The sequence below is a fragment of the Lepidochelys olivacea genome, assembly GCF_965140295.1.
Source record: "Lepidochelys olivacea isolate rLepOli2 genome assembly, chromosome: 3".
NCBI classification, from domain to species: domain Eukaryota; kingdom Metazoa; phylum Chordata; order Testudines; family Cheloniidae; genus Lepidochelys; species Lepidochelys olivacea.
This window is the reverse complement of record NC_140413.1, coordinates 178,736,653-178,759,164: the sequence shown is the minus strand read 5'-3', so window position 1 is coordinate 178,759,164 and position 22,512 is coordinate 178,736,653. Positions and strand designations below refer to the sequence as shown.

Below are 22,512 nucleotides of genomic sequence, written 5' to 3'. Positions count from 1 at the left end.
TGGAGATCTTATCAGTTTAGTGCAGTGGCTCTAACCTGGGGTGCACGCATCCCCTGGGGGCGCAAGATGCCCTTTCTGGGGGGGGGGTGAGACTTTTTTTAGAAGGTAAATCACTGAAAACACAAATTTAGCACAGGCACATAAGTACAACTACTTTGTTTCGTTAAACCTATGTATTTATTAACTTTATACATTTTTTTAACAATTACTGTAATATACAAAGTTTTTAAGTTTTCAAGCTAATTGTAGTGTAGTTTTTGATGAGAGGTGAGAGAACATATTTTGAGAACTCCAGACTGTCAGCCAGCTGAGCGGGGACAGGTGTAGTGTATTAAATTGCTCCCTATAGGAATATGCTACTTACTTACGGCTGCCAGTCCTGATGCTCTGAGCGGCATGGTAAGGGGATGGGGAACAGGGGTGGTTGGATCGGTATGGGAGTCCCAGGGGGCCTGTAGGGGTCGGGGGTGTGGATAGGGGTTGGGGCAGTCAGGGGACAGGGAGATGGGGGGGGGTTGGGGGGGGAAGGATAGGGTGGGGGGGTCAGGAGATGAGCAGGGGGGTTGGATGGGTGGAGGGTTCTGAGGGGGGCAGTCAGGGGGCAAGGGATCCCGGGAGGGGATGGTCGGAGGACAAGGAGCAAGGGGAAGGTTGGATGGGTCAGGGATTCTGAGGGGGGCAGTCAGGGGGCGGGAAGTGGGCCAGCTGTTTCCCTATCCCTGTATAGTGTATTACTGTGTACTACTTATGGCTGCCAGTCCTGGTGCTCTGTAAGTAGCACATTCTTATGGGGAGAAATTTAATACGCTGCACCCAGCGGACAGACCCCCAGCGGGCTGAGCGGTTCAGCCTGCCACCAGTCTGGAGTTCCGTCCGCCGGCTCCCACCAGCCAGGGTCCCAGCCGCCGGCCCGGCTCAGCCCGCTGCCGGCCGGAGGTTCCGTTCACCCAGGCAGGCAGCGGGCTGAGCGAGGGCAGCGGCTGGGACCCCAGCTGGCAGCAGCGTGCCAGTAGAAATTGGCCCGGGTGCCGCCGGTTGCCAACCCCTGCTTTATACATAAGGTGATTACAGGACAAAATCATGGGTTTATGATGTTTGCTGAATCCAATAGGTCTTGCTCATCTGCCATCAGCAGTGTCATTGAAGGGGGGCCATAACAAAATTTGTAAATGTTTTCAATCAAACAAAACTGGATTTTACTCACCTATATTATGGATGGTAGATTGTAGGGTGTTTCTCAATGAAATAATCCATTGTTCATTCCTCTCTAGTGACTTTTGCTGTACTGTACAATGGTTAGCAAAACATCTTAAGCACATGCTTAACTTTAAGCACTGGATCAGGGGCTTAGAAATTTGCTGGGACCAAGAGCTCAGTGGGCTTCACAGAGGCTCAACAGTCATTTTTGTTGCTTTGTAAATGGACAGGGCAGATCTGTCTGGAGGATTTAATTTTACTAATGAATAAAGAAGGCCTAAAATGTTTGTTTAAAAAACAAGGGCTTTTGTGTGCTTTTTTTTCTAAATCGGAAATTCAGCTATTGCCTATCCTGGAAGGTGCCATGAAGAAATAGAGAAATAGCAGGAATAGGATATCACAAGTCTAACAAAATGAAAACTGATTGATGTGCGAATTTGAATTAAGGGCTGAGAAAGCTCCCAATACACTTACATCATCCAAAAAGTCTTCCACCAAAAATGGGAAGACTTGACATTCCTGATATATGTACGTGGCAAAAGCAAACGGGTGGGTGGGAGGGAGATTGGACTAACCATCGCCCTTCTCCTTTATAGATCACAACCAGAAAAGGGGCCACTTCCTTTGCAAACCCCTTTTAAGGTCAGACTTTACATTTACCTGCTGTGCTGCCATATGTAGCTCCCACATCTCAGCAACCATAGAGCTTCATTCTGGTTGAGCTCGACCCTACACACGAGAGGAGCCTCTGCTTGATGCCTCTCAAAGCTGAACTGAAGGGCCAGCTTTTTACAAAATAATGTGTTAATCTTACGGGCTGATTTCAATATGTAAATGTCAGTCCTCTGGAAGCTGAACGAAGATCGATTTAACTGGATAGAACTCGAGGTGTGACTGTGCAGACCCACAAGCTGATTAACAACATTATCGACCAAAATGAGTCAAACCCACAACAGTGATTCCTAAGGAAGAGTTTACATGTTTACGCTTCCCCTCTTTTTGTATTGAGAGCAGCACAAGAAAAGCATGATGCCCATTTAAGTAGCAATAAAGCCAAACAGCCAAGGACACGTTATTCCTCCCTCCTGCTCAGTTCCTTTAGGGAAGCGTTTGTCCCTGTTCTACTCGTAGACATACGACAGCAGTTCATGGGGAAAGCTATGTACATGCTAAAATGCCTTTTGAAACTGGTAACTCATTCGGCACATGAGGTGCCAGTTAATATAAGACTATTGGGTTTATAGTTCTTGAAATATTTGTGGCTTGAATATGTTAAAAACATTTAAAGCAGCAGGAAATGACTGTGTACAAGGAGTTCTTTTTCCACAGGGTCTATTTATTCATCTGGTGAACGCATCTTGTAATTTAACATTCTTTTTCACATTAAATGAAAAAATATTCCAAGAACCCAACATTAACAGAATTTTCAGGTTTACAGTGAAGCACTCAAAAGTTAGGAAGTGACAAAGTTAAGGGTGAATGTACAACCTTAACATTGCCTCCTTTTGTGTGCAAATTACAAGCCGGTCTTGAATTGCATCATCACATACCAATTTGCAAATAACACAATATACCAGAGGGTCTTTCTAATAACTTTAGATACAATGTAGCACATGCCTCTTCACTAGGGGAGCTTTTTGGTGGAGAAAGCAGCAGGTACGTGAGAAAGAAAATCTCGATTTCTAGGCAGCTCCCATCATTTAAAAAAAAAAAAAAAAAAAAAAAGACCAGGACTGTCCGAAAATAGGGCTTTATAAAGGAAACCATCTGAACCACAGCAGTCACTGCTGTTCCCATTCTACTACCCAGTTAGAGGATTTTCAAGTAAATACCCCATAGAACTGTTCTCTATTTGGATTTATTAGTTATTATCAAGAAAAGACAAATAGTGCTTCTGAAATATTGCAATAACCAGTGTTCTGAGTTGCTGTTACCAACAGAAACAGAATGGAATTCTTGTACCATGCAGGGTACGGATGCCCTGCTGATGGAGCTCTCTGTAGTCTCCGACAGTTGACATCAGCTGAGGATCTGCTGCCTGGTGTCCTCATTTGTACATAGTGCCTCAGTGGAGCTATGAAAATTTACATCAGCTCTGGATGAGGCTCCTGGTCTCTTTCTGCGTAGAAGAGCTCAGAGAAGGAATTCTGGTGTAATGAAATAAAGCTGCCCTCCGCCCCCTTTTTTATTTTTTACAAGAATCTAACTGCCAGCTAAGGGAAATATAAATACTTTTATTTTACTGCTCAGCACACACATAGAAAAAAGGATCTAAACATTTTCCTTCCTGTTGGACACACCCAGGTTACTCAAGGTAAAATAAAGTTAGTGGTAGGATTGGAGCTTGGATATAGATTAATTCCTACGGAATCCATACTTCTAAAAACCCCAGTCTACCGTAGAGGAGATTTTTAAAAAGACAGGGGTGGGTGAAAAACCTGCTCCCCACTGAAGTCAATAACAGAACTCCCATTGACTTCAGTGGAGTCAAGATTTCATACTAACTCACATTAGCAATACATATTGCAACTGTTCAGATAAGCTAGGGGCTAAAATTTCAAGTTCTTTGGGCCAAAATTACTCATCCTCTGCACCCTGATATTCCCACTGACTTTCATATAGGTACAAGTGTTGCTCAACTTGCTCAAGTGAGTAGTCTCATTGGCTTCAACAGGACTACTCAAATGAGTAAAATGAGCAACAAGGTTAGGCTTGCAAGCAGGTAGGAGTTCATTGATCTTTCCCTATATAGAAAATATAAATTAAGTCTGTACTTAAAAATATAAAGACCAGAGGTGGCATGTTAGCCAGGGAAGATTTTTAGCAGCACTACAAACAGAAGATTAAGTAGATGGTTGCCCGCAGCCCTATAATAATAATTACCCTCTCTACACAAAGGGCAGAAAGTTCTCAGGTCCTAAAGTGCCCAGCAGATCCTGAGGGGTAATCCACACTTATGACGCCCACTGAAATCAGAGGGAGTTATGGGTGCTTAGTATGGTTCCTAAAGTGCTTAGCAAGTCTCAGGTTTGGGCCTAAATTCATTACATACACAGGTTTAGTTCATGAACTAGAACTACTACTGCAGGGGGATTTTATGCATGTAATTCCCATTGACATTAATGGGAATATCTCATGTTCACTTAGGGCTTGGCTACACTTACATTTTATAGTGCTCTAACTTGCTGGCTCGGGGGGGGGGGCCGTGGTGGTGAAAAAATCACCCCCCCTGAGCGTAGGAAGTCAGAGCGCTTCAAAGCGCTAGTGGAAACCGGCTCTGAGCCGAGCTCCCAGCGCTTGGCGCTAATCCCCTCGTGGAGGTGGCTTACCAGGAGCGCTGGGAGAGCTCTCTCTCCCAGCGTCGCGCAGGACCACCCTCGCACTTCAGAGTGCTGCCGCGGGAGTGCTTTGAAGTGTCTTGTGTAGCCAGGCCCTTACTATACAGCAAGTGGGACAACTGTTGCTGGCAGCTGACTTGCATTAACATATACAGCATACTTCCTAGTAGTAGACTGGGCTTCCTGGACTCGCTGACAGGGACACGGCCTTTCACACAGTTTCACCTACCTCAAGCAGCCTGAACTCTGTGAGAACACTAATATTCCCAAACATGAATCTCTAGCTCCCTGAAGGCAATCCATTTTTTTTCATAACTATGATACAAGCAAGTGGTGCAGGTGGGAATGGGTAAAAATATGGAAATCTGATCTCATTTTATATTAGGGAAGGCCCCCCCCATCCTCTCACCAGTTCATTAACAGGATGAGAGTCATATGCCACTTCTTAGAGCAGTCGCGGTGGAATTACAGGAGTCAGAGAGTCATTAGTAGCTGCTTTAAATGATTTCCCTTTGTATCTGAATTGCTGCCGCAGTGCTTCATCGACTGAAGTACAGCAAGAAAACGTGGATGATGGAACACACCGATTCCTTTTTCCGGCCCATACAAAGGGCTTGCTCCCACTGACGTGAGTGGGAATTGGGCCAAATCCTCAGCTGGTGTAAATCAGCATAGCTCTATGGAAGTCAATGAATGATAACCTGTGTTTATTTACTGCAGCTGAGGATCTGGACCTGGGTATATGAGGGCAGAATTGCGTTCAAAGTACCTAGATAACACCTTACTGATGGAACAACCACCTTTACCCCCAGCCAACCTGTTGAGCAGGTTGGCTTTATTTATAGCCTCCTGTAGGAAGACAGGTTCAACTCCATCCGCTCCTGCAACTCATTGCATTCTATTGTTTTAAAGCCTTTACACTCCACTTCCTCTACTGATGGTGTCACGGCAAACATGCAAAGTTGCTGGGAAATGTAGCATATCCCTGGAAGCCAGTCTCCGGCCTGACAAGTCTCATTTAAGTCACTCATATCTCTTTACGATCACACAATGACTCCTCAAGCTGAAGACCTTTTCCATGGACATACCTGTTTCACTGCGTGTGTTTAGGTGAATGGACAATAATCTGGATTGTCACATCAACATGATAAAAATCAGTTTAAGAGCTCAGTAAAATGCTGATAAAGAAAAATCATTGAAATCTAACTCCTCCTTGGCACTGAAGCCTTGAAGTGTACCCTAGAAGGAAAAAGAGCACGGGGGGCAAAGGGGGGAGAGAACCCCAGTCCTGTTCCACATCAGCAGCTTGTCCTGTATTTACTGTAAAAGGGAGATACCAGAATTAACAATTCAAGTAGTCTTTAAATTTCTGAATCATTGCAAACAAATTCAGACAGCAAGTCAACTGAAGAACCTTGAGGGTCTTTACAAATAAACCCTCTATATTTATATAGCATGAAGATATTATTTCTGGAGTAAACTAGTCAAATAAATGGTGGAGCTATAGTATAAAGAATACTTCAGTGCAAAACCATTTAAAAATACTTGGAAATAATGGACCAGATTATCAGCTATGAACAGCCAAAGCGCACATGATACACGACAGGGTGTGTGTTTGTGTTTCATTGTGTCATGTTAGAGCAGACTCAGGGCTGCACTAACTTGCTGCAATGGCCATACAGGGCTGAAAACACAGCCAAAGATCAGTTTAGCATAGGGGTATGTCAGCCACACCCACTTTCCCTACTATACCAGCGGAAGGGAGGATGGCTCTATACCACCAGAAGATCACTCTGATACTCTCTGGCCAAGCAAGACAGCGTCAGGGCCAGATTACAGTGGTGATGAGGCACAAAGTGGTCCTAATATACTGAAGGATCTGGCCCAGTATTACTGATGACAATTTCTTTTGAAGCCATGGCTGATCAAAAACTACAGTGAAAATAAAGGTAATGTGCATATATACACATACGGCTTCCAACAATTAAACATGTTTATCATCTATGCAGTCACTATGTTTTATAGATGAGTAGGAAAAAGCTCTGTCAAGAACAATAGTAAAAGTAAAGCACAGGCTACAAATATAATACATTGCCTGAAATCAACAATACACTTCCTATAAAAGCTGCTGGAGTATGTAATTACTAAGAATGATGCTCAGACAGTTTACACTAGCTGGCCTGACGAAGTGCCTTGCAATAAATATTTAATTTGAAAGAAAATACTATTTTTAATACTAGTCAAAATTTGAACCGATCAGGTCTTTGGCTTTTCCACTTCTGTGGTTCACGCCACCACAGCAGCCCATTGAAAAGTGTCTTTTAAATTAGATCAGTCCAGTCAAAAGCTACTGTAAGTATTGACTGTGTGTGCAGTATGGCACTGCAGGGTGAAGACAAGAATTAACAGGTCTTTTAAAAGATTTTTGTAAAAAGTGTATTTAAGAGCGACATCTATTATTTCGCCATCATTCCTCACCTACTAATGTGTCTGTGTGCACATATATATCTGGCCAAATTTGGCTCTGATGTAAGTTGGGCAACTTCACTTACTTTAACAGAGTTGCACATGCTTATCCTAGGTTTGAATTTACCTCCTGGTTGTTTTTAAATGAAGTCTTTGTCAAGAAAAGTTGAAAGGTGCACAAAATTTCTTTTCAACACCAGTGCTTCTTACAGCTCCACTCTAGCAGCATCTACACTACAGTCAGTTTAGGCATCTAGGGCCCGAGCCATCTCCTGCTGAAATCAACAGGAGCCTTTCCACTGACTTCAACAGGAGTCAGAGCAGACATCTAGGAAGCCAGAAGAAATTGTCCTCTCTATGCCCTGTCACTGGTTCTAAGGTTGGGTTTTTCCTCAGTTAAACACATAGATCAGAGTCCCATTCTGGAATTATTTCACCAATCATCAAGTTACAGTTGTATTTTTCTGTCTAACCCAGAGTTTCTTCTGTGTATATTTCTTGGCATCCACCCAGCGGAGGGCTGTGCTGAGCTGAAAGGAAGAGCTTTATAGTTCTCTCGGTATGACAGTGAAGGGGACAACAGGGCTACTGGATTCGAGGTCCAGAGCTGTTAGGAAGCATTCCACAGCAGCTTCGTTTTTTCCTTGAGCTTGCAATACTTCTCCTAGGCTGTTCCAGGCTTGGTGATTGGTGCTCTGTATCTGGACTGCATCTCTCAGAACCTTCTGAGCCAGGCTTCTCCGCCCGAGCCTGCTCAGTATGGGGCCCTGCAAATAAACAGCAAGCTTGTATTAGTGCATAGCCGTACTAACATAGCGTGCTCCACAATGGGACAATACATGGTGTGCCCAAGGCGCTCACACTCTAAACAGACAGGAGCATAAATCAGCTGTGATATTCCTCAGCCTGTGAGAGGAGAGAGGATCTTCAGCACAAAATGATTCTTGAAGAAGAGGAGTTGCTCATTACTAAGTTATACACTGATTTGATTGTGGACGGATTTAACGAAGGTTGTAAAGCCTTTGATCCTGCAGGAAAATATCTGGGAGACCAATTACCCAGAGAGCACAGGCCTAAATTAACACTTGTATGTTTAGTAATGCAGACATGCAGCTGCCTCCCAAGCACACCTTCATGACCTGGGGAGGTTTTGCAGCACCTTGCCTTAGTTTCCCTTCTTCAGGGCTCCTCAGAAATTCCACACACATGCTTCTTTCTCTCTGTTCAAACACCCCTCCTTAGTATGGTTACCAACTTTCTAGTCACATAAAACTGAACACCCTAGCCCCGCCCCTTCCCTGAGGCCCCACCCCTACCCCCTGCCCCCGCTCACTGCATTTCCCCTCCCTTGGTGGTTTGCTCTCCCCCACCCTCAGTCACTTTCACTGGGCTGGGGCAGGGGGTTGGAGTGCGGGAGGGGGTAAGGGCTCTAACTGGGGGGTGCGGGCTCCGGGGTGGGGCCAGAAATGAGGGGTTCAGAGTGTGGGATGGGGCTCCAGGATGGGGCAGGGAGTTGGGGCATGGAGGGTTGCGAGCTCTGGCTGGGGGTGCAGGCTCTGGGGTGGGTCTGGGGATGAAGGGTTGGAGTGCAGGAGGGGGCTCCAGGCTGGGGGTGGGGCCGAGGGATTTGGAGTGTGGGAGGGGGCTGTAGGTTGAGGCAGGGGGTTGGGGTACAGGAGGGGGTGAGCACTCTGGGGTGGGGCTGGGGATGAGGGGATCAGGGTGTGGGAGGGGGCTCTGAGCTGGGGGTGCAGGTTCTGGGGTAGGGCCAGGGATGAGAGGTTTGGGGTTCAGGAGGGGACTCCAGGTTTGGGGGGGCTCAGGGCTGTGGGTTGGGGCTCAGAGTTGGGGTGTGGGTTTACCTCAGGTGGCTCCCAGTCAGTGTGGGGGGGGGGGGAGGCAAGCTGCCTGCTTGTCCTGGCACCGCGCTGTGTGCACCCCAGAAACAGCCAGCAGGTCTGGGTCCTAGGCGGGGGGCCAGGAGGCTCCATGCAGACCCCCCAGGCACCGCTCCTCCCCCCTGCAGCTCCCATTGGCTGGGAACCAGCCAAGGGGAGTGCGCAGCCGGTGCTCAGGGTGGGGGCAGAGCACGGAGCCCCGTGGTCCCCCCACCTAGGAGCAAGCCAGGGCAGGTAGGGACTAGCCTGCCTTAGCGCCACAGCACCACCGACCAGACTTTTAATGGCCCAGTTGCCGGTGCTGACCGGAGCTGCCAGGGTCCCTTTTTGACTGGGTGTTCCAGTCGAAAATCAGACACTGATCACCCTACTCCTTAAGGTCTGGGTTTCTTAACATCAAAGTTCAGAGCAAAACTGAAAGTCCCAAATAAAGTTGACACAGTTCAATTGTATTCCCTGCTTTTAGTAGGCCACTCCCAGTCTTGTGTAGCTGGAGGATTCTTTCCTTCTCCCCTGGAGTCTGAACTTGGCAGCTCTTCCCAGACGTTTGGCCTGCCTGGCACTCCCAACCCTTCCTAAGTGGAGATATGCTTAGGCCCAAACTCTTCTCCTGCTCAAGGGTCTCTTGCAGGACATCCCATTCACTGCAGCTCTTCTGAAGTCTCTGCCAGAGCTTCCAGCCTCTTGTTTCCTATTCCCTCTGGCTCTTTCTAGAGACCAGTTGCCTTTTATTAGGTCACATGGTGAGGCTTGTTAACGAGGGCCAGGTGGGCTGGATCAATACCCTCTTAAAGGGCCCAATCCGAGCTGTGACAATCAAAAATTTGGAAGAGCCTCACTCTCAAGATCAGGTTTGCAGAGCATTTGAGTTCACATTTCTATGTTCTCTATCATTTGTTAAAAATGTGCTGTCTTTGTCATTAATTCAATCAGTTTGTAAGGGTATTCATATCTGAACAGGTAAGAGGCGTCAACCCAAGTGATAGAATTCAGTGTTACAATGGAGTGAATAATCACAGGAAATGTGTTGCGGTATTTCACCCACTGCGAACACCATGTGCCTCACTTTGGAAATCATCTTGCAAGAAAGTATTTCATTTCAAATACACTTATAAAGATATATAGAAAGAGTGAGGTGTCAGTATGTTCGATGATTATTTGACTTCTGTTGTTTCCTATGCTTGTTTTGTGTAGCTGCAGTCATAAATTTAACTAGAAGCTTTAGTAACCTTTGATTGGCTTAGCTGTCTCTAGCTAAGATAAAAAGATGTGCAATATTTTGAAATCCTTGTGGTCACAGCCTAAAACATTTCTTTGATGAACGACGGGGGATTCTTCTGCAAGTAGCAAATATTTTTCTTTGTCTTCTTGTGTTTACTTTATACAGGTAGCCAGCAGATGCACAATCCGTCACCATGACTAAGTCCTGTATAGCAGCGGTAACCCGTTACCAATAACTACAGAAAAATATTACCATGCAAGAGAAAGCAGCAAAGATGCCACATGCTTTTAAGCAAACAAAGGAATCCTCAACAAAGGTTTCCTTGGTCAAAAGAAGAGCACACATTATTTTGATCTGAAAATCCATTCATAACTATTTCATATAAAACCTGAACTTTTAAAGCCCAAAAGCACTTACTCTCTCTAACGCTTTCTCCCTCTGTGTTTACAAAACAGCGCCTGAAAGTAATTAAAAGTCAATGGGCCATATTCTGCTCTACATCTGTGCTTATATCTTTTCCCTTCATGGCCGTTGTATATGTCTACTCAAGGCAGTTTTTGGTCCATTGTGGGTAGCTGATTGGAAACAGAATCAAGCGTCTATGACCAGACTCTATGTAACTTGTGCATCTAAATCTCCCATCAGACCAATTTCACAGATGTGGAAATTGAGATACAGAGCAGGCAAGTGACCTGTCCAAGGTCACACAGCAAGCCTATTGCAGAGCTAGGAATAGAATATAGACATCCCAGATCAAAATCCCATGCCTTAACCAGAAAACCATCCTTTTTCCTAGGGAGCACATGTACTGCTCAGGAATCCCATGACTATTAAAATTGATCTCAAGATCCTTGTAGTCAAGGATTCAAAGAACCACCTTCAAATTGGCACTAACGGACATCCATGTTGGTAGTCTCAGCAGAAATGCTAAAGAAGTAATGGGCCTTACAGACTGAGCTATCTTCTAGAGATGGTTACTTCAGAGCTAGCATGAGGCACACTGATGGGAAACCCTGTGCTGCTGACCACCTGTTTTGGGCCTGTTGTGTGAACTGGGAAGTCAATCTTTAGGACCATCAGTCTCCATGAACATTAAAACAAACCCCATCTAATAAAAATAACAACAAACTGTGCAGCACCGTTTCCTCATGTCAGTCTCAAGTGAATGATGCCTTTTGTAGTTAAGGATCATCTGTTGGATTGACTCCAGGTATCCAAAGCTCTTTGTCATATCCTTGCACACCATTTTCTGTTCTGCCTGCACGACAACTGGTATACTTGAGTCAGAGGCATTCCTTCTAGTTTACTTCTCCCTGCAAATGTTTTGGGACATTACATCCGAAGGAGGCTGTCTACCAATGCTGGGCATTGCAGTATACTCTACTAGCACAGGGTGAATCCCAGAACACGTGTAGGCTTTAGTCAGAAATGTAATGTTACAAATAAAGATTTGGCTGATTGTAAGTAAAATAATCATTTAAAAAGTTACCCATTTAGTTCATCAGAACAATCTACAGGTTTACAGAGGGCTGATCCAATGCGCTTTGAAGTCAGTGGAAAGACTCCCATTGACTTCAACAGGTCTTGTTGGATCAGTGAGAAACTGTGAAATGGTTTTGGGGAATGTTGCTACCATCAACATTTCTGAGCCTCGATTGGAGGCTGACTTGCTGAAATATGACAGCATGGAGAACTCATTATAAGTGATTGTTAATGCTACTTGTTATAGTCTTCTGCAATCCTAACTTTAAAAAAATAAAAGTACTTTAATGTTTACTATTTAAAGAACAAATTGAATACTAGTTCTGTGTAGTGAGGCTGAATGGAAGAGCTACTTTGAGTCTCCATGCAAGCCTCAAACAGTTTTTGTGAACTACAGACCACAGAATCCCAGAATCCTGTGAAGTAACACACACCACTGAACACTTGGTTTCTCTGAGGTATTTGTTCTTGGGAGCTGCTCCTCACTAGTGAATTCCATATTTCCCCCTGGAGTCTGGCTAGCTGTAAACAATGCGTGCATGTTGTTGCTATGTAGAGTCCATCTGGAATCTGCCTACAATGCAAAGAAAATAACATATTCATAGAGCCACCCACTGATGGGCAATTTACATTTTTAGCTGAAAGGTTTTTTAGATTTTCTAATGAAAGTTCCGTTCCTTAGTTTCCATAGAAACACATCTGCTTGATGTGTGTGCATAATTTCATAAAATCAGAGATCTAAGGAAGATTAGCAATTAGTATAAATAAGAGAAGACAACTGATTAAGGGTTTCATCTTCCTACTACAAGCAAAAGGAGGGGCTGTATTATTGTTGTCCTTTATCCCCCGTGCTTTTCCCCCTCCCCCCCCATATCAATGCAGAAATCAATGCCTGGCACAGCCTTTCTTTTCCAGTTCAACAGCAGGATTCTTTTGGCTATCAAGAGGGCTCTTAGGAGCTACCTCCTTCCCCATTTATTTAGGTTATACAGATGGTTAGTATATCCTAGCACTAGAGACACTGAAATATTGTCCATTGATTTCAACGGGCTTTTAAGGCCCTAATCCCACTCCCATATACATTAAGAGCAAAACTCCCATAAGCTTCAACAGTGCAGGGTCAGGCCCCACAGGCTGGTTTTTAAATTAATATATATATTGTAATGTTAAGTAAAAAAAAACCCCCAAAAAACCCACTGTCCTGGGAACAGTGCAACTATGTTAAATAAAGAGGCTGCTTTCCTATGCTAATTGTTTTGCTCTAACTATTAAAGCTTAAGGTATTGATCTACCTAATGTGGTCTGAAGATAGCTAAGACAAATTCATTTAATTTTTCCTCCTCTATTTTTTTTTGGTTGAAGCTAAATGTTAATGCTTGTGAATCTAGACAGATAGCATTGAAATGATGTCCTTTCTCTCTATCCACACTGCAAGATTTATAGGAACACTGTCGTCTTTTTTTATTTTAAACTTCCTTGTAGAGAGAAGTGGTAGTCAAGTGATGCTGGTGTAACTTATCAGCGCACGCAGATACAGTCAGTGCAGATGCTGAGTTTGGCATTATGATTTAAGGGGACGTACGCCTGTAACCAGATTCATAGAAGGAGATCTGTAAAGCAAAAGAAACACTGGGCTTGTGGGTGGAATTTTCAAAATTGCCCAGGGTCCAGATTCTCAAAGGTATTTAGAATGTTAGGTGCCTAATTACCTTTGAGGAGCTGGGCCTAAGTGACCTAGGGCTCGTCTACATGGAAAATGGAATCCAAATAACTGTATCAGTTGTCATCCATGTCTTTAGTTATTTCAGTGCTGTCCATGTATTTTGAAATAGGAGTGCCCTATTTCAATACAACTTAAGTAGGTAAAAAGCAGTTATTTCAGTTTCCATCTCCATGTAGCCATTAGGACTGGAGCACAAGTCCCGTTGAGAATCAGCAGGATTTGTGCTTCTTAAGTCATTTATGCTGTTTTGAAATTCCCTTTTGTGCCTTTTTTTACTTCTTTATGATGCATGGAGAAGGCTCCTAAAAGGGATTTTGTTTGAAGTTTTTTGTATTAGAAATTCAGATTCTCTCTTCCTTTCTCCTTCTGGGAGATGTTATGGATAACTGAAAAGCCAGTAACATATAACATTAGAGATAACAACCAACTGACTGAGAGGGGAAGTTATTTCTAGTTAGAAAGTTAAAACACTCTTTTTGCTAACATCTGCTTAATTCAAATGTCTTATAAACAACTGGGAGAAAAGCTCTCTTTGTTATACCCTCAACATCCTCCTCCCCTTCCAGAAAGGGCTCAGAAAGCTCCCAATCAATTTCTTGGGGATCTCAAAGCAAAAATAAGGAATAGAAGACCAAGCGAAAAACCCTTTGTTTTGGAAAAAAACCTTTCAGGTCATCTTTATACATCATAAAGAAGCATGGGGACACATCTACTTTTATCCTTTGCAGGGCACCTTTAATAATAATAATGTGTCCAGATGTCTTTACACAAGAATCAATGTCCTTATTTCCTCTCCCAAAAGAGGAGAGCAGGGATTTCACCCATTACAGTAAGAAGAACGGGGTGGAATTCCATTCCCAAGTCAAAACATCAATTTTCTTTGGAAGTCAGACACGCTGAGTGTGCCCTTGCTCTCAGTGAGGTCAATGAGAGTGCTCAGCATCGAGCAGGATCTGGCGCTATTTCAGAAAAGTGCCCATTGAAAGCGGGTTGGGCTTATTCAGCAGCATCCTGCACAATGCCTCTGAAACACATTTGAAACCCTGTGGTAATATTCTCATGTAACACAAAGTCTGCATTGCTACTGGGCAACATACCTTTGTGTAAATATTTAACCATCAAAACAAGCTGTAAGCAGAATCTGATGCATAGATCAGGATATGACAATGAGCCTTTTTGTAAAATGGCAAAGGTTAAACCCTGGAATCACAGGACAAAAGATTTGCAATTAGATGATTTCTGCTGCTGTTTCTCTTTGATAATTGTCCTCCATCCAGGAATAGATCTTGATCCATCTCTTTCAAAGGAGTTGGGATTTTTGAGCTGTGGGGAGTAGTTATGGTATCACCTCACCCCACAATGGTCTGCCACCGGTCAGTTATTTAATCTTGCATTCTGTTTATTCAGTGAGGGTTGTGTGACATGGTAGATCTAGATCCTTTGAAGGCTTTTACAAAAAATTCATGAACCATAAAACATAAAGAGCCCTGCTGGAATAATCTGTGGGTATCTGCCAGATGCGACGAAGAGCTAGATTCACTAAGGAACTTAGGTATGGCAGTGCTGAGCATCACCAGGCCAAACATTTAGGTGCAGAGAAAATCACTAGGGTTCACAAAGCTTGAATTAGGCTCTGAGGTTCCTTCCACAATGAATGGGGAGAAATAAGTGCCCTAGAATGGGATTCATAAAGGCCAGCACACTAGGAGGCTCCCTACCTAAGCTAGCCAATGAGAGATGCCAAGGCAAGGGCATTCTGTCTTAAGCCCCACATCTCTTTCAGGGAGTTTGGCACCTAAGCCCACACTTCCAGGAGGCACCTCCCTCTCCTCGGGTGGGGCAGGAGGAGGAGGACTTTCCTCCTAACTTTTAGCCCAGTAGTAAGGGTACTCACTTGGGATGTGGGAGACCCCAGGTTCACCTGAGGAGGAGAAGGGATCTGAACAGGAATCTGCTACCTCTCAGGGTGCCCCAACCACTGGGCTATAGGACATTCTGATGTGGGGCTCCCTCAGTCTCTTCTGCTGAAGCTCTTCCAGGGTGGATAAATAAAATGAAAGCCAGGGAGCAAGATGCAAGCATGAGTGACTCTGTAGCCTGGTGGGTATAGCACTCATCTGGGAGGTAGGAGAATCAGTCCCCTTCTCCAGTGACTTTTAAAATTATTTATCCACAATGGGACAGCTTCAGCAGGAGAAACTGAAGGAGCAATCCCCGCCATCAGAATATCTTATAGCCCAGTGGCAGAGCACTCACCTGAAAGGTGTCAGATCCCTGTTCAAAGCCCTTCTCCTGCTCATGCAGAGGGTGGACTTGAATCAGGGATCTCTCACATCACAGGGGAGAGCCCTACCCACTGGGTTACAAGGCGTGATGGAGGTCGTTCTCCTCCTCCTCCAGCTGTTTTGTGTGAGTTCGCATATAGGGCCCAGTGCGGTAGGCGAGATTGGAGCGCACTTACCAGATGAGGCCCCGCAGGCGAGTTAGGAGGAGGAATGCCTATCTCCCTGAACTGGTGGGTTTAAGCATCCACGGTGCTTCAGTGTGCATGCTCAGAAGCAGAAACATAGGCACCTAAGAAATTTTAACTGCAAAAATTTAGGCACTGAGAGATTTTCGGAGCCTGCAGAGTTTGGTGACAGCTGAGCAGGAGTTTTGTGAATCCCACGAGGCCTGATTCTGGGATTTAAGCACATAAAATGGCTTTAGGTACCTAAGTCCTTTTGTGAATCTAGCACCACATGACTTCATTTGCCACCTTGGTACTGTGGAACAGTGGGAGCCAAATTCTGTATGAAGGTTTCATCTTTTAATGTTGCTACTTGTGCAGTAACTACTACCCACACTCTCTACCTCCCCTCCCCTTCTGAAGCAGCATTTCCTGTCAATCAATGAATCTAAACTGCTGCATTTGTGGAGGCTGGGTTCAAAACTGCAGAATGTGGAAAGAGAAAAAAGGAAAGAAAAGAAGGGAGTGATAATCAAGCTTCAGCAATGCCTGGCATCTACTAACATCCTGGATACTATGCAACTGGGCTTCAGACCATGCTACTTCATTGTGACACCCTCTGAGCAGAACTAAAAAATCAGCTCAACATGGCAATGAACAGACACCACATCACTGCTCAGACCACTCAATCTCTCTGCAGCTTTCAACTAGTCAATCACAAGGTACTGATGACCCACATACATTTAGCTCCACAGTGATCTATCCTGCCCTCTTTCTCCTTCAGTATCTACTTGAAACAGTGTGCAGAGGTGGTGAGATGCCATGCTCTCCTGCTAACAATACACCCATGGCACCTGGCCATATATATCTCTTTCCAACTTTCAGTAGATGCCACCACTGCCAACCAAAGGATGTCACACTGACTAGAGGACATCAGCACCTAGATGAAGAACAAATGGCTCAAATTTAATCCAGGCAAGTCTGAAGTGATGCTGTTTGTGAGTGGCAATACTCTTTGGACACTGTCCACCCCTTCTATCAAAGCCATGAAGTTTGAGAGTTCTGTCTGACTTACTATTAAACCCAGACAAGCAAGTAGCTCAGGTGTTAGAAAATGCCTTCTCCCACCTCCAGCTGGCTAGGAGACTCATCATCTTCCTCCCTTCAAAGACCTGGCCACAGTGACCCATGCCCTTGTCACCTCCAAACTGGATTACTGCAACTCACTGTGGAGTTGGAGCACAACTGGAGTGCTCAAGGTGGAAGCAACACAAAGGCTTTAGAATGTGCTGGATGCAGCAAGCCCATCTCTTCATGAGGATCGGCTATATCAAGCACATCACCTTTGTGCTCCTATCTCTCTCCTGGCTCCCAGTCTGTCTCCATTGCTCATTCAGGATTATCTGGTCTTCAAAGCCATCAACCCATGAGGGCCAACTACATTACAGGCTGCATCTCCATCCACAACCCCTTCAAGACAACTGTGCTCTCTTCGGACAACGTAGCTTAAAAAGGACAGGAGGAGGCACATGAGACTCAAGATAAAAGCATTGTGAGCTGATAGGGTTCATCTGCGGAATGAGTATCCTGGGGAGATTAGTTTGGTACAGAGGCAGATCCTCCTTTAGAGCTTGCTACAAGTCTTTTCTCTTTTGAAAAGCTTTCTCACCACAATCAGAATCAGTGTGGAGAGGGGGAAAAAGAAGATTTTTAAAAAGAGTGTGTGATGTTGCACCCCATAATGCTTTATGGAAATATTCTTATGAAATTAAATATGACATAACTGGAATCTATTTTATGCTAGATATGCCATGTAACATATCTCTGCAAAGGTTATAATCTACTGGATATATTCATCCTATTTGTATGCATGTATCATTTTTGTATTCGAAGTTAAGAATATTGGCTGTGTACTTGTTTGATTTTAAGTAGCCTTAGTAAGGCATTTGGCCAGCTTCTTTAGAAAGGAATTTGCAAGTTAAGTGCCCACTCAAGAAACACTTAAGCTAACGATGAATGTTGAGACGCCAGTCCACATCTGAGCTTTCCGAGGAATGTGACCTGGCGTGTAAGGACTGAGTCATGCATGGACATGTGACTTGCCCATGTGACTCCAAAACTCCATCTTGGAGCTGGGTTCTACACAGGAGAAAGGAGGGGGTCTCCACCCACAAGAGAACTCTCCATTTTGTCTCCAGTTGGCTCTAGAGATAGCCTCTCCATCCCCAAAGGATACCTGAAAGAAACTGGAACAAAGGACAGTAACCACAGGGGTGTGAGTGACTGCTGGACCCAGACTAGAAGGAGCCTAGTCTGTAAAAGAAGCTTACTGGAACATCTCTGAGGGTGAGATTTAATCTATAATCACTTTCTTACTGTATTAGGCATAGACTTGTGTGTTTTATTTTATTTTGTTTGGTAATTTATTTTGTTCTGTCTGTTATTACTTGGAACCACTTAAATCCTACTTTTTATATTTAATAAAATCACTTTTTATTTGTTAACCCAGAATATGTATTAATATTGGGGGGTGGGGGGGGGTGGGAAGAAACAGCTGTGCATATCTCTCTATCAGTGTTATAGAGAGCGAACAATTTATGAGTTTACCTGTACAAGCTTTATACAGGGTAAAACGGATTTATTTAGGGATTGGACCCAATTGGGAGCTGGGCATCTGAGTGTTGGAGACAGGAACACTTCTTAAGCTGTTTTCAGTTAAGCCTGCAGCTTTTGGGGGACGTTGTTCAGACCTGGGTCCATGTTTGTAGCAGGCTAGTGTGTCTGGCTCAAACTGGGCAAGGTTCTGAAGTCCCAAGCTGCCAGGGAAGACAGGCTCAGAGGTAGTCTCGGCACATCTGTTGGCAGTCCCAAGGGGGTTTCTGTGATCCAATCTGTCACAGAGTGCTCCCAAGCAGAGGTTCCTGAGAGAAAAGCCAAAGATACATGAAGCCCACTAGGGACTTCTCCGTGCAGATGTAAGTTACCTGGGAAGCATTTAGATACCATGGCAATAGGTTCTATAGAAAGCACTGCAAGATTCAGAAGAGAAGTGAAAGGAGAGAGAGAAGTAGAGAAAGGTACAGAAAGAAAGAGAAACTGCCTCTTTCCTCATGTATTTTCCCAGCTATCTACATCCTCCCCAATATACTTCCTGCAGCAGCTCATAATTGAAAGGGATCCAGTTCCCCATAACTTCCTCTGAGAATCAAAAGAAAACCCCTGTCCGCTACTTACAGCATGAAAGCCAAGTGGAAGGGGATGCACTGTGCCTCCCCCTCCCCCCCCCGCCCGGCAGTATCTATTTCGGTTCATCAAATGTTAACAGGCATGCTGCTAGTGTGTTTGAAGCTTAAATATGATAAAACATTTATTGACATAAAAGTAGGCCCTAAGGCAGCATTGCACAAACCAAGAGGCTCTGTTCTCTTCTCAGGGATGCTCAAAAAGCAGAGGAAAAATGAAAAGAGGAATGTTTTTTCTGCCTTGCTGGACTGTCATCATTTAGGCTTCAGCAAAAGCAGAACTGTCTGCTGCATGCTCAATATTTTACAGATAGTTCTGCTTTCACTGAGACATACACGGAAATGAAGCTGCAAGCAAGTGACCCTAACAGGATGTCTCATCCATATATTTCAAGGAGACTCACCAAATGCACCGTTTGTTCCACTTTTTTCCCCCTGGGAAAGGCAACATTTCTCCAAGGCCAGATCTTAGTAGTTGTCAAATTAATGTTGCAGAAGTCTACCCAGATGCCCTAATCAGGGATCAAGCCCTCATTATGCTGTGTACAAACATACAGTAAAAGAAGGTTCTTGCTCCAAAAAACTCAACATCTAGGGCCCCAATCTCGCAATTCACTCTGCACAGGCACTCTGGTGTACAGTCCCATTGATCTCACCCTAAACATGTACGACAGGCAAAGCATGGGAGAAAAGGGATATACATACAAGCAGAGTGCTGCTTGGCAAACACGATGTTGATTTTATTTATAATGTTTATTCCTAGGTCAATTGTTGCTCTAGACTAAAAGGGGGTTTACATCCGCTTCCTGTTCCCATAATCCTGTCTGGTTACTGTGTCCCAAAATCCTTTGCACTGAGTGCTGTGGGATTTCAGGGAAAGTGTATAAGACTGCAAACACAGGCAGAAGCAAAGGATTTTGGGAAATATCCTTCTCTGTTCATATCTGCTCTTTCTTCCTCTTTCTATATCTCTTGGTCATTGTATGTCTATATTTGGTCATTGTAGCCTGACTCTCGACTTTGCAGTCCTATGCACTTCATTTCTTTTCCACATATCTGCTCTCTCCCTCTTCTTGCTTTGTTTATAGTCAGCAGCAGGAACATAGAGAAGGTTGTTACAGTTAGAAGTGGTACCTAAAAGATCTGCAGAAGGAAACTGACTAGGATGCTAGTCAGTTTCCCACTGCATCCTCTTCAATGTCCTATGGAAACACAGGGATTGCTAGAATGTGAAGCAATGCATCATGGAGCATTGGGACAGGACCCAGGATGCCCCGTGACCCCCTCTGTCTTCCCACAAGTCTTAGTGGCAGAAGAGGAAGAAATGCTCTGTGGGATAGCTGCCCAGAGTGCACCACACCGAATACTGATGCAAGTGCCACAAGTGTGAACAAGCTATTGCACAGGCAGCTGACAGCGTGAATACACAACAGCGGTTTCCCTTCAGCGCTCTCTGAGCGGTGCTGTAACTGCCAGCAATGTAACTCTGCCAGTGTAGACATACCCTCAGTAAGTCTTCGAAGGTAGGGATGGCATAGTGAGTGCAAGGAAACTCCTATATGTAGGCATGGTTCACTCTGAAAAGTATATCTGCTTCAGAGTTATACTTATCAAAGGGTATGTCTACACTGCACACTAAGCCTGGGATCTGACTCAGGTTTGAGCCCAAGCTCTGGTTCTGTCCATACACAAATCAGTCTGACTTGGGTCAGCAAGCATTCAGGACCTGGGTCTTAGGAGGCTCCTAGGGGATGAGTCAGAGCCCGCGTCCTGCTGTGAGTCGGGTTCACGCCCTGTCATTTTGCAGTTCAAGCTGCAGACCTAAATCAGAAGGTCTGCATAATGTGGACGCATTAGCATAGCTGTGGGGACCCAGGTCCAACAATTGTAAACCCAGGCTTACAATGCACTGTGGATGCTCAAGTGTGAGCTCAGAAACACAGAATCCACAAGTCTGGGTCCCATAGGTTTACAATGCAGTGTAGACATACCCACAGACAATGGGACAACTCACAGCAGTTGTATGTCTTTGCTGCATCAGGCCCTATGATCCTATTGCAGCATTCCTTACAGTAGAAAATGCCCATGCCTATAGCTAGCTGTAAACAAATGTCTCCTGAGCAGAACAGAGCTATTTAGAAAATCTTGACTTGCTTGGTTTTTCCACCCCTGGCAATCTCCTGGATAACACATATTATTAATGACATCCTCTGAACAACTACAGCCAGAGCCCCAGAAGGCACTGTCATTGCAGTAACAGCTGCTAGGAACTGCCGTGGGATCTGCAGGAATGTACCAGTATGCTCAAACTAGCACATAAATCTTCAGCTCCAGCTTTGCAATGCTTGTGAACCCATTGGGAGTGTTTCTTTATCTTCTTTTAACCTGAAATGTCTCATACACCTTTATGCATGATGAGCTTTTATTAAATTATAGATATTGCTACATTTTCTACTACATGTATATAAGTCAAAGAGAGAATAAACTCAATGAGAAGATAAAGAATAACTGGATGCCTTGCTGAGGACTCAGAGAATTTTGCCAGTTCCTGTTCACCAGCGCATCACTATAGGGAAGCAGTTTATTTACATTGTACCTTATTCTGCTCTGTCTTCAGTGAAATTGCATGAGATTTAAACAGCACAGAATTTAGCCCACTATCTGTTCACTTGTCTGTAAAAAGAAGCTAATGGCAGAAGATAGTACAAGAGATGAATCTTACTGAGAGAGGAGGAGAGGAAGATACAGGTGTTTGTAGTGATAGAAAAGACCTGTTAGGTTGTCAGCTAACAACCTTTCCCCACTACAGCACATATTAGAGATTGTTCTGAGAGTATACTTGGTTTTAGCCAAAAGGCCAAGAAGTCATGTGTGCTAAAGAAACCAGATTCAGAAATCTGAAGAGGGTTACAGTCTCAAGACGGGAATAATCCTGCTCAAACTTCCTTCTAACAGTACCCACAGCCCAACTGCATCCATTCTATCCTTCAAGGGTAAAGTTATCTACAAGGAAACAGCTTCTTACCTACATCAGCATTCTAGATCCCCTCTGGTCTGTTTCAGACCAAAATATAGTATGCAGACAGCACTGATAATGTTGCAGAATGATATCGGACTGTGGACAGAGGCCACAACATCTATGTTAATATTGTTAGATTTGTTGGAAGCTTGTAACACTAATATTTATATTAGTCACTAAATTCAGGAGGCATGTCTGACTAGATAGATGCAGGAAGCAGACCTGTTGAGTGAAGGTGCTGTTTATTTACACAGTCATTGTACACAGTAGTATTGTACTTTAGTGCCCTAAATAGGCTTGGCACAAGATATCAGAAAGATCAGAATCCAAGATGCACTCCTCTCCAGCAACTGCCTTTGACAGGGATATGAAGGCTGATGGAACATGGGTTAGAACTTGTTGGGGCGAGGAATGAGCATTCTCAGCAGAGAGGCATCAGCTCTGGAATTAATTACTGCAGGAGAACAGGCCAAACC

At 44.3% G+C, this 22,512-nt stretch overlaps 1 protein-coding gene across 3 annotated transcripts in view; it reads right to left on the bottom strand.

The window, feature by feature from the left end:
• Positions 1-2,535: 2,535 nt before the first annotated feature.
• The window catches only part of TTC7A (tetratricopeptide repeat domain 7A), a 276,049-nt gene continuing 256,072 nt past the window's right edge, over positions 2,536-22,512 (bottom strand). For all 3 annotated transcript variants that reach the window (XM_084622482.1, XM_084622481.1, XM_084622483.1), the window contains one exon: positions 2,536-7,768. In XM_084622482.1, the coding sequence (XP_084478608.1) occupies positions 7,547-7,768 (222 nt within the window). In that variant the 3' untranslated portion in view covers positions 2,536-7,546. The remainder of the gene's footprint in view (positions 7,769-22,512) is intronic.